Source organism: Toxorhynchites rutilus, chromosome 2 (genome assembly GCF_029784135.1).
Source record: "Toxorhynchites rutilus septentrionalis strain SRP chromosome 2, ASM2978413v1, whole genome shotgun sequence".
Lineage (NCBI taxonomy): Eukaryota > Metazoa > Arthropoda > Insecta > Diptera > Culicidae > Toxorhynchites > Toxorhynchites rutilus.
Window position 1 is genome coordinate 292172026 of NC_073745.1, and position 13513 is coordinate 292185538.

The following is a 13513-nucleotide window of genomic DNA, read 5'->3' on the forward strand; positions in this document are numbered from 1 at the left end:
GTGGCGTAGCGTGACCGGGTGACACCCGGGGCGGGTTACTAGGGTATCACCTCTCCATAATACTTGGTTTTTGTTTTCGAGTGAAAAATCATACTTATCTAAACAAGAAACGTATTTATTATAATATTAGATAGGACGAACAAAAAATCACAAAGTCTTCAGTCTTCACAAAGAATGCAACACAATAACAGTACGGGGCTCAACGTATAAAATATGTCTGACCCATCGTTGACCGCAAATTTTTCAAATAATTTCAATTCTGATAAGCCTCTCCACAAGATGCCACAGAAACGTACACGGTTAGAAGCAACTTCAAATTCACTATGAGATTTGGAACCGATTCTTGGGAGTCCCACTTCATGATGAACTGTAACACATCCAATACAATCTCATGAATGACATCGTTAGATTTAATTTCAGCGACCTTCAAAGACTCCATCTTGGTATTTCTAGCAAAAGCTGCCTTTCCTAAACTTCGTAGGTGCCATTTGATCAAATCAACTTTTTCGGTTCGCTGTCATAACATGTGTTGAGCTTGAATTGCTTTCAAATTTCGGGCTTCTTCTTTAGAAGATTTTGACCGTTCTTGTAATTCCCGATGACTCCAACCGGGTCCGGGATATTTTGTTTTCCCTTGGAATCTGTTCAAAAATATGCGAAATAATATTCTTTCGCTTGTGATCTCTTTTTGACGTTCGACGCACAAATCATCAAGACAACCTCATTCAATCCACCGTATATCCGAAATATCTTTTCCGTGATATGAAAAATCATCACCTAGTTAACTGTCCAAATATGTGCGAAATCATATTGCATATCCGTTCATCACGGCAGCAAAAGCGCATTATGCATCATGCATCAACCGCAGACCAACGAGGCTGAAATGAAATTTCAAGAAGCTATCGCAATTTATAAATATTTAGAAATTAATGTCTCTAATAAAGAATAAAAAAAATAATTTCAAAGTTTGCTTTCGAAGCAGTTTTGAGCTATTGAAACAATTTTTTATGGACAAGAAGTAAAAACCATCTCTCGTAGATCTTTTGTCTTTCGAGTAATGTTATTTTCATCAAACTTGCACCTCCTGGACCATTGTGCATTGTCCAATCTGTAATGATTACCGTTAAGGTCTCTCTTGAGTAGAGGTAAAAATAAAAATCGCAAGGTTCAAGTTCGGGAGAATACGAAAGGTGTAGAATTGGTTCAAAATTCAGGGTCTTCAGAGCCTCTTCAGTTGCGGTATTTTACGGTATCCTAATTGTTCAATAATGAAGTCAACACGTTTCTTGGATATTCCAATTTGGTTTGGGATAAGCTGTTGAGTTGAGTTCTACGGTGAACGGGACTTCCTGCAAAGTGTTGTCTCCGCTACAAAAAATACCTCATGCAGAATTTCAGCTAAATTGGACGTCTCTTCTCGTAGATCAATCGGAAAATTCGGAAAATTGAATTCCCATATGTTCTACAATTAGCTAAGCGTTGTTAGTCCATTTGATGTTGGCGCTAACGAAATTGATTTTTGTTCGAAAGTGGAAAAGGATTTTCAGACGGAATAACGCATTTCTACATCTACATAAACAAAAATGGAAGGCCAAATGTGTTGGTGTGCCCTAAACCCGAGGAATGAATGGTCCGATTTGAGCTGTCTTTGTTTTGTAATATTCTCTGTATCAAACATGTATTTCATGCAACGGAGAAACATGTTATTTCCAAATGCTTGAAGAATCTTGAACGAGAATTGTGTCTGAAAATAATTTTATATTATAAGGACGAATTTTTGTAGAAGTACTAGACAATTTATAGTAAAAGTAAATTGTAAAGAGTCAAAGGGTAATCAATCAATGAAGAGTTCAGTGATTGAGTTCTAATGAATGTATGGGAAAAAGTGATCTAAATTTTTGAACGGGACTTCCTGCAAAGTGTTGTCTCCGCTACAAAAAATACCTCATGCAGAATTTCAGCTAAAGTGGACACCATTTACTAGTGTCGCAAAGTGAGTTTTTCAAAAAACGAAAAATCACCCAATGTGGAAGTACATGAAATTGAGGTTTAAAAAAAATGGATGCATGATATTTCAAATTTCATGAAACGTCGAGATTTACTATTATACTAATTTTTTTTCCAAGTCCCGTTTTAAAATAGGAGAAAACCATTTTCATAGGCACCCTTAAGCATGAGTTCTGCCTTGTATTTCGAAAAAAAAGACCAATTTCCAGAAAGTCGATTTTTGACAATAAAAATGAAGGACGCAATAGCTCAAAATTGAGAAACTTTACCCAACAGAAGAGTTCCATCAGGACAACGTCAGGTCACACACAATGTTACTGATTCTCCAGAAGCTCCGGGAGCCTTTCTGGGAGTTTTGTATGCATCCACCTTATAGTCCGGTCATGAAAGATGTGATTGTCAAATCGAATGTACCAGTTTTTTTTTTGCTAAGAAGAAGGAGGGTTTCTATAAGAAATACATAATGAAACTACCATCAAAATAGTGACATTCCATCGAACAAAACGGTTTATATTTGACTTATAATGAATCATTCTAACTATCTATATGAATAAAAAGGTAAGACAAAATGTGTTGGTAAGCGGAAAACCCGAAGAAGGGATGGTCCGATTTTAGCCTCCTGTATTTTGTTGTGTTTGTATCTTCCCGTAGATCAATATAGTGGAGAGAAAAATCGGAAAATTTTCAGAAAATCCTGAAGGAAGGTCGGAAAATTCGGAAAATTGAATTGAATGTTCGAAAATTATATCATAATAAGCGTTGTTAGTCCATTCGATATTTGCACTATCGAAATTGATCTTTGTTTGTAAGTGGAAATGGATTTTCAGGCGAAATAACGCATTTCCATATCTTATATCTATATAAATAAAAATATGAGGCAATATTTGTTGGTAAGCGGAAAACCCGAAGAAGGGATGGTCCGATATTAGACTCCTGTACTTTGTTGTATTCGTCTCTTCCCGTAGATCAATATAGTGGAGAGAAAAATCGGAAAATTTTCGAAAAAACCTGAAAGAAGGTCGGAAAATTCGAAAAATTTAATTCCCACATGTTCGAAAATTACATCACAATAAGCGTGTTTGTTTGCGCTATCGAAATTAATCTTTGTTCGTAAGTGGAAATGGATTTTCTGGCGAAATAACCCATTTCCATATCTTACATCTATAAACAAAAATGGAAGGCCAAATGTGTCGGTAAGCGCAAAACCCGAGGAAGAAATGGTTCAATTTGAGTCATCTATATTTCGTTGTATTCGTCTCTTCTCGTAGATCAATATAGCGTAGAGAAAAATCGGAAAATTCGGAAAAATGAATTCCTATATGTTCTACAATTAGCTAAGCGTTGTTAGTCCATTTGATGTTGGCGCTAACGAAATTGATTTTTGTTCGAAAGTGGAAAAGGATTTTCAGACGGAATAACGCATTTCTACATCTACATAAACAAAAATGGAAGGCCAAATGTGTTGGTGTGCCCTAAACCCGAGGAATGAATGGTCCGATTTGAGCTGTCTTTATTTTGTAATATTCTCTGTATCAAACATGTATTCCATGCAACGGAGAAACATGTTATTTCCAAATGCTTGAAGAATCTTGAACGAGAATTGTGTCTGAAAATAATTTTATATTATAAGGACGAATTTTTGTAGAAGTACTAGACAATTTATAGTAAAAGGAAATTGTAAAGAGTCAAAGGGTAATCAATCAATGAAGAGTTCAGTGATTGAGTTCTAATGAATGTATGGGAAAAAGTGATCTAAATTTTTGAACGGGACTTCCTGCAAAGTGTTGTCTCCGCTACAAAAAATACCTCATGCAGAATTTCAGCTAAAGTGGACACCATTTACTAGTGTCGCAAAGTGAGTTTTTCAAAAAACGAAAAATCACCCAATGTGGAAGTACATGAAATTGAGGTTTAAAAAAAATGGATGCATGATATTTCAAATTTCATGAAACGTCGAGATTTACTATTATACTAATTTTTTTTCCAAGTCCCGTTTTAAAATAGGAGAAAACCATTTTCATAGGCACCCTTAAGCATGAGTTCTGCCTTGTATTCCGAAAAAAAAGACCAATTTCCAGAAAGTCGATTTTTGACAATAAAAATGAAGGACGCAATAGCTCAAAATTGAGAAACTTTACCCAACAGAAGAGTTCCATCAGGACAACGTCAGGTCACACACAATGTTACTGATTCTCCAGAAGCTCCGGGAGCCTTTCTGGGAGTTTTGTATGCATCCACCTTATAGTCCGGTCATGAAAGATGTGATTGTCAAATCGAATGTACCAGTTTTTTTTTGCTAAGAAGAAGGAGGGTTTCTATAAGAAATACATAATGAAACTACCATCAAAATAGTGACATTCCATCGAACAAAACGGTTTATATTTGACTTATAATGAATCATTCTAACTATCTATATGAATAAAAAGGTAAGACAAAATGTGTTGGTAAGCGGAAAACCCGAAGAAGGGATGGTCCGATTTTAGCTTCCTGTATTTTGTTGTGTTTGTATCTTCCCGTAGATCAATATAGTGGAGAGAAAAATCGGAAAATTTTCAGAAAATCCTGAAGGAAGGTCGGAAAATTCGGAAAATTGAATTGAATGTTCGAAAATTATATCATAATAAGCGTTGTTAGTACATTCGATATTTGCACTATCGAAATTGATCTTTGTTTGTAAGTGGAAATGGATTTTCAGGCGAAATAACGCATTTCCATATCTTATATCTATATAAATAAAAATATGAGGCAATATTTGTTGGTAAGCGGAAAACCCGAAGAAGGGATGGTCCGATATTAGACTCCTGTACTTTGTTGTATTCGTCTCTTCCCGTAGATCAATATAGTGGAGAGAAAAATCGGAAAATTTTCGAAAAAACCTGAAAGAAGGTCGGAAAATTCGAAAAATTTAATTCCCACATGTTCGAAAATTACATCACAATAAGCGTGTTTGTTTGCGCTATCGAAATTAATCTTTGTTCGTAAGTGGAAATGGATTTTCTGGCGAAATAACCCATTTCCATATCTTACATCTATAAACAAAAATGGAAGGCCAAATGTGTCGGTAAGCGCAAAACCCGAGGAAGAAATGGTTCAATTTGAGTCATCTATATTTCGTTGTATTCGTCTCTTCTCGTAGATCAATATAGCGTAGAGAAAAATCGGAAAATTCGGAAAAATGAATTCCTATATGTTCTACAATTAGCTAAGCGTTGTTAGTCCATTTGATGTTGGCGCTAACGAAATTGATTTTTGTTCGAAAGTGGAAAAGGATTTTCAGACGGAATAACGCATTTCTACATCTACATAAACAAAAATGGAAGGCCAAATGTGTTGGTGTGCCCTAAACCCGAGGAATGAATGGTCCGATTTGAGCTGTCTTTATTTTGTAATATTCTCTGTATCAAACATGTATTCCATGCAACGGAGAAACATGTTATTTCCAAATGCTTGAAGAATCTTGAACGAGAATTGTGTCTGAAAATAATTTTATATTATAAGGACGAATTTTTGTAGAAGTACTAGACAATTTATAGTAAAAGGAAATTGTAAAGAGTCAAAGGGTAATCAATCAATGAAGAGTTCAGTGATTGAGTTCTAATGAATGTATGGGAAAAAGTGATCTAAATTTTTGAACGGGACTTCCTGCAAAGTGTTGTCTCCGCTACAAAAAATACCTCATGCAGAATTTCAGCTAAAGTGGACACCATTTACTAGTGTCGCAAAGTGAGTTTTTCAAAAAACGAAAAATCACCCAATGTGGAAGTACATGAAATTGAGGTTTAAAAAAAATGGATGCATGATATTTCAAATTTCATGAAACGTCGAGATTTACTATTATACTAATTTTTTTTTCCAAGTCCCGTTTTAAAATAGGAGAAAACCATTTTCATAGGCACCCTTAAGCATGAGTTCTGCCTTGTATTCCGAAAAAAAAGACCAATTTCCAGAAAGTCGATTTTTGACAATAAAAATGAAGGACGCAATAGCTCAAAATTGAGAAACTTTACCCAACAGAAGAGTTCCATCAGGACAACGTCAGGTCACACACAATGTTACTGATTCTCCAGAAGCTCCGGGAGCCTTTCTGGGAGTTTTGTATGCATCCACCTTATAGTCCGGTCATGAAAGATGTGATTGTCAAATCGAATGTACCAGTTTTTTTTTTGCTAAGAAGAAGGAGGGTTTCTATAAGAAATACATAATGAAACTACCATCAAAATAGTGACATTCCATCGAACAAAACGGTTTATATTTGACTTATAATGAATCATTCTAACTATCTATATGAATAAAAAGGTAAGACAAAATGTGTTGGTAAGCGGAAAACCCGAAGAAGGGATGGTCCGATTTTAGCCTCCTGTATTTTTTTGTGTTTGTATCTTCCCGTAGATCAATATAGTGGAGAGAAAAATCGGAAAATTTTCAGAAAATCCTGAAGGAAGGTCGGAAAATTCGGAAAATTGAATTGAATGTTCGAAAATTATATCATAATAAGCGTTGTTAGTCCATTCGATATTTGCACTATCGAAATTGATCTTTGTTTGTAAGTGGAAATGGATTTTCAGGCGAAATAACGCATTTCCATATCTTATATCTATATAAATAAAAATATGAGGCAATATTTGTTGGTAAGCGGAAAACCCGAAGAAGGGATGGTCCGATATTAGACTCCTGTACTTTGTTGTATTCGTCTCTTCCCGTAGATCAATATAGTGGAGAGAAAAATTGATCTTTGTTTGTAAGTGGAAATGGATTTTCAGGCGAAATAACGCATTTCCATATCTTATATCTATATAAATAAAAATATGAGGCAATATTTGTTGGTAAGCGGAAAACCCGAAGAAGGGATGGTCCGATATTAGACTCCTGTACTTTGTTGTATTCGTCTCTTCCCGTAGATCAATATAGTGGAGAGAAAAATCGGAAAATTTTCGAAAAAACCTGAAAGAAGGTCGGAAAATTCGAAAAATTTAATTCCCACATGTTCGAAAATTACATCACAATAAGCGTGTTTGTTTGCGCTATCGAAATTAATCTTTGTTCGTAAGTGGAAATGGATTTTCTGGCGAAATAACCCATTTCCATATCTTACATCTATAAACAAAAATGGAAGGCCAAATGTGTCGGTAAGCGCAAAACCCGAGGAAGAAATGGTTCAATTTGAGTCATCTATATTTCGTTGTATTCGTCTCTTCTCGTAGATCAATATAGCGTAGAGAAAAATCGGAAAATTCGGAAAAATGAATTCCTATATGTTCTACAATTAGCTAAGCGTTGTTAGTCCATTTGATGTTGGCGCTAACGAAATTGATTTTTGTTCGAAAGTGGAAAAGGATTTTCAGACGGAATAACGCATTTCTACATCTACATAAACAAAAATGGAAGGCCAAATGTGTTGGTGTGCCCTAAACCCGAGGAATGAATGGTCCGATTTGAGCTGTCTTTATTTTGTAATATTCTCTGTATCAAACATGTATTCCATGCAACGGAGAAACATGTTATTTCCAAATGCTTGAAGAATCTTGAACGAGAATTGTGTCTGAAAATAATTTTATATTATAAGGACGAATTTTTGTAGAAGTACTAGACAATTTATAGTAAAAGGAAATTGTAAAGAGTCAAAGGGTAATCAATCAATGAAGAGTTCAGTGATTGAGTTCTAATGAATGTATGGGAAAAAGTGATCTAAATTTTTGAACGGGACTTCCTGCAAAGTGTTGTCTCCGCTACAAAAAATACCTCATGCAGAATTTCAGCTAAAGTGGACACCATTTACTAGTGTCGCAAAGTGAGTTTTTCAAAAAACGAAAAATCACCCAATGTGGAAGTACATGAAATTGAGGTTTAAAAAAAATGGATGCATGATATTTCAAATTTCATGAAACGTCGAGATTTACTATTATACTAATTTTTTTTCCAAGTCCCGTTTTAAAATAGGAGAAAACCATTTTCATAGGCACCCTTAAGCATGAGTTCTGCCTTGTATTCCGAAAAAAAAGACCAATTTCCAGAAAGTCGATTTTTGACAATAAAAATGAAGGACGCAATAGCTCAAAATTGAGAAACTTTACCCAACAGAAGAGTTCCATCAGGACAACGTCAGGTCACACACAATGTTACTGATTCTCCAGAAGCTCCGGGAGCCTTTCTGGGAGTTTTGTATGCATCCACCTTATAGTCCGGTCATGAAAGATGTGATTGTCAAATCGAATGTACCAGTTTTTTTTTTGCTAAGAAGAAGGAGGGTTTCTATAAGAAATACATAATGAAACTACCATCAAAATAGTGACATTCCATCGAACAAAACGGTTTATATTTGACTTATAATGAATCATTCTAACTATCTATATGAATAAAAAGGTAAGACAAAATGTGTTGGTAAGCGGAAAACCCGAAGAAGGGATGGTCCGATTTTAGCCTCCTGTATTTTTTTGTGTTTGTATCTTCCCGTAGATCAATATAGTGGAGAGAAAAATCGGAAAATTTTCAGAAAATCCTGAAGGAAGGTCGGAAAATTCGGAAAATTGAATTGAATGTTCGAAAATTATATCATAATAAGCGTTGTTAGTCCATTCGATATTTGCACTATCGAAATTGATCTTTGTTTGTAAGTGGAAATGGATTTTCAGGCGAAATAACGCATTTCCATATCTTATATCTATATAAATAAAAATATGAGGCAATATTTGTTGGTAAGCGGAAAACCCGAAGAAGGGATGGTCCGATATTAGACTCCTGTACTTTGTTGTATTCGTCTCTTCCCGTAGATCAATATAGTGGAGAGAAAAATCGGAAAATTTTCGAAAAAACCTGAAAGAAGGTCGGAAAATTCGAAAAATTTAATTCCCACATGTTCGAAAATTACATCACAATAAGCGTGTTTGTTTGCGCTATCGAAATTAATCTTTGTTCGTAAGTGGAAATGGATTTTCTGGCGAAATAACCCATTTCCATATCTTACATCTATAAACAAAAATGGAAGGCCAAATGTGTCGGTAAGCGCAAAACCCGAGGAAGAAATGGTTCAATTTGAGTCATCTATATTTCGTTGTATTCGTCTCTTCTCGTAGATCAATATAGCGTAGAGAAAAATCGGAAAATTCGGAAAAATGAATTCCTATATGTTCTACAATTAGCTAAGCGTTGTTAGTCCATTTGATGTTGGCGCTAACGAAATTGATTTTTGTTCGAAAGTGGAAAAGGATTTTTAGACGGAATAACGCATTTCTGCATCTTCTATCTATATAAACAAAAATGGAAGGCCAAATGTGTTGGTGTGCCCTAAACCCGAGGAAGGAATGGTCGGATTTGAGCTGTCTTTATTTTGTAATATTCTCTGTATCAAACATGTATTCCATGCAACGGAGAAACATGTTATTTCCAAATGCTTGAAGAATCTTGAACGAGAATTGTGTCTGAAAATCTTATATATAAAATTCTCGCGTCACGATGTTTGTGGTCAAACTCCTCCGAAAAGGCTCGATCGATTTTAATGATATTATACTCAAAAAACTTGGTAGGCATGTGAATAGGTCGTAAACTATATATGATACCGCTAGGATATCTTTTACTTCATATTTGATACCGATTAGGGTGGTTCCATGCAGATAAAATCTGAATAACTTTGTTTTCGTATTTTTTTTTTGCATAAATTTGGCTTGAAAAAAAAAACTTATAACCATATATAACCAATTTTCACCCTCTTCTCCTTTTTTATCGCGATATATGTATTTTTATATAAACGATACCAAATAATTGATTCGTTGTTCGTTTTTTAAACAGGACGAATTTATTTACGTTGTTTAATGCCAGATGGCACTTCGTCCTCTTCATGGAATTTCACCCTACACATACGCAAGTAACCTCAATTCGACTAAAACTAGGAATATCGCCGGCGAGCTGGAAGCCTTTTTGGATGAGCACAATGAATTATTGAAATTATTCTAATCACACCCATGCTCAGAATGCAAAATAACAGTCACGCTATTGTCGTCAATCCTGATAAAAAACCGATTGAAGAGCACGTGTGTGGATACAATGCGCTACAGTTACTTTAATTATTAGGAACATCATTACTCATTTTGAATTAATATTTTAATATTATGTGGTTGGAGGAGACGAAACAAACAAAAGGGTGCCCTCGATGGATTCTTATGTGTGTCGTTTGATGAATTGGCGCAGTCAGGACAACGTCATTCTAGGATGTATTGAGCTGTGTCAATAATCCATGGTCAACATATTTGCAAAGGTAGAGAGCGGAAGACTGCGATTCCTATGAGCCAATCAACAGAAGCGGTTCATGAGTAACACCGACACAGCCTTGGTTCAAACGACAGCACGTGTGTTTAAAAATAAATGCAGTCTTTAATGGGGTCTATTACAAAATTACACGTATTTCGTCCAACATGTTGCTGGATGTATACAAAATTTATAGAAGAATCATTAAGTTCGGACTGTTTTCTAAGCATTTAAACAACATCGAGCAATGATTTTCATCCAAATTTAAGCAATTTAAAATTATTTTCGTGTCTACTAATCCGATACAGATAAAATTGCTCCACGAATACGGATTACTTATTTTGAAATTTATTTTGCACCGAGGCAAGGTTGCTACATTTCATAGCACGAATGATCAGATTTCTGAGTGCAAAAGACGAATCCTGAGATCCGATCGTTCCGGTCCATTTCTCTGTACATCATAGATCTCATCTCCATCTCCACATCACACTCAGGTTTGAGAAGTTCCCACGGTCCAATGTAATACACGGTCAAATCTTCACGTATCTGCTATCCACGTGGAATCTATCCTTCATCGATCATAATCAATTAATTTTATAGATCGTTGAATCATATGAACACACATGAATTGCAATACATGTATGTACATGTATTGCAATACATTACTTATTTTTTATTCAACAGTCAAAATATACACTAGAAGTAATTTATATGGCAGAACAACGTTTGCCGGGTCAGCTAGTAACTTTATATTATAAGGACGAATTTTTATAGAAGTACTAGACAATTTATAGTAAAAGGAAATTGTAAAGGGTCAAAGGGTAATCAATCAATGAAGAGTTCAGTGGTTGGACTCACTAACGTTCACTTAGTAAGAAAACATGGATGTTTGAAAGTATTCAAATCAAAAAATCTATTTTGGGCGGGACGAAGTTCGTCAGGTCAGCTAGTGCTAAATAAAACCTTCTTAAGGTTACGTAAAAATAAAGGATTTTTCTTTCCATCCTCGTATAACAGAAAAAAAATAAAAACATGAAAAGGTGAGACCGAACGTTGGAATGCTATAAAATCACTTCGATTGCTTCTGTTCGTGTTGTGACGGTTTTTGCACAGTGCTCGGTTCAGTCGAGTCAATTGAATTCGATATCGTTCCCCAGAGGAGGTTTCATTAGGTTTCGACAACTCATAATAAACCTGGTCTCATCAAATATGTAGCATAATCTTCGAAGCGTGAATATTTGGCCGATCCGATGCTATAGAAGCTCTATTTTCCATCACAAAGCAGGATGCGGTGAAGAAAACCTTCTCTGTTTTTCCGCTGGATCAGTTGTTCACAAACAAAACAAAAACGTTGCTTGCCTTCAAATCATAAGGGACCCAAGTGCTTCTGAATAATGCCCAGCGCATGTAATCACTTGGATATGGCTTGAAAGACAACTCCGGATGTTACTAAAACACAGTCTTTGAAGCGACCAATCACCAATAATAGCACATTGTTTCACTTCAAGCAGCATCGCTGTTAAATCTTTGGTTTGCGCCGTTTTCTTAGAAATAATCAATCAGTACTTCCCTTACGATTATTTGGCACGAAATCAGATATTTCCAGACAACCAAAAGAATATGACGCAAAAACAAAATCACTAATGTAACATAGCAGTTCGTTCACTAAATGTCCAAGCATGGTTTATGCTTTTTGAATATGTGGAAATCGACCAGCACTTACTGTAGACACCAGCTGTTGACAAACAGCGGAAAGCACCAAACATAATGAAGTACCCTTAGGAAATGTATCATACTTACATGTTTACATATAAATCCAGATCTATTATCAGAGGAAAACCGAACATGACAACAGCAAAAAAAAAACTTATTGCTTGTAACATTGTCTCATCTTCAACAGAAGACATGTAAGAACCAAATGTGAACAACTTGAAGAATGTCATTTAGGGAACAATGTTCTCTGGCACATGATTCGAAAAAGAAGAAAACCGGTTGACGATGGTCCTAGATCAGCGTAACACGCAACCAGCTTGGTCTACGTGGCGCCACGACTTTCCATTTCGACTCAAATGCATCGTCAAACAGATGGATGCATATTTGTTCGACTGATGATCAGATTGCAACAAATGCTGAAATGGTCTTCTCTCATTTTGAAACGGCGGAATAGTTTTGATGTGGTTGTTCGATGAAATTTTGAACAAAAATACAAAATCACTGAATAGGTACCATCGCATGTGATTTGACACGTTTCAGAACTCAAGAACACGACCCTAAAATAGAGGAAAACCACTTTGCGACCGGCTTCACGCTGCTTCAGAATGTTTGTTGTTTTATGTCCGGAGTGCTCTTCCTAATTTATCGCTCTAATCTAGATTCCGTGGGACCACTGACTGACCTTTGATTAAATTATATTTTTTGGGTTTGGATCGTCTCCAAAATTTTGAATCTTCTGCACTTGACATTTAGCTTGCCTAGCCCGGAGGCGTCTCGTTCGTGGGACAGAGCGAGAGGCTGAGCATTATCGAAGCTGCTCTATCGAAGATGTTCGGTTTGAGGGGGGTGAAATTGAATGTAACTGCAAATTGGATGCTCCAGCGGAACCCCGCCAAACGCGGTGAAGATACATTCTCCTTTTTTTTTTCTTCTTTCGAATGTTCGCTTCTGCCCAAATGAATGTCATACGCCTGAATCGGAATTTCGAATCCGATCACGGTTGGCTCGGTGCGTGTATATATAACGCACGCGCTAAGCCAGATGCATTCAGTTCACAACCTAGTCGAATTACCGGCACATCACAACATTCAGTGTTTGCAAAGAAGTTCTTCCTCCAAGCTCAAAATGAAATTCGTTCTTGCTTTCGTCGCGCTGTTCGCGTTCGCTTACGCCGTCCCAGTCCCAAACAAGGATGCCCAGACCCTGCGATACGACAACGACCATGGTGTCGGCGGATACAGCTATGCCGTTGAGACTAGCAACGGAATCCAGCAGCAGGAGCAGGCTGAGCTGAGAAACTTCGGACCGGAAACGTCCGCCATCGTTGTGCGTGGATCGTACTCCTTCACCGCCGATGACGGCCAGGTTTACACCGTGAACTACATTGCCGACGAGAACGGATTCCAGCCAGAGGCCGCTCATTTGCCAAGGGCTTAAATTGCAGCGACTGTTAAAAGAATGTGATATGTTTGGTATTGTAAATAAAAAGTGATGTTGTGCCATTTTTGGAAAATGATTGTGTTTGTTTATTTGAACATGATAAAGACTGTGTGAA

At 36.3% G+C, this 13513-nt stretch overlaps 1 protein-coding gene across 1 annotated transcript; it reads left to right on the forward strand.

Annotated features, from left to right (window-relative positions):
• Positions 1-13005: 13005 nt before the first annotated feature.
• On the forward strand, positions 13006-13471 carry LOC129769158 (larval cuticle protein 65Ag1-like). The gene has a single exon (XM_055771249.1). The coding sequence runs from the start codon at positions 13084-13086 to the stop codon at positions 13393-13395; it is 312 nt and encodes a 103-aa protein (XP_055627224.1). The 5' UTR covers positions 13006-13083; the 3' UTR covers positions 13396-13471.
• The last annotated feature ends 42 nt before the right edge of the window (positions 13472-13513 follow it).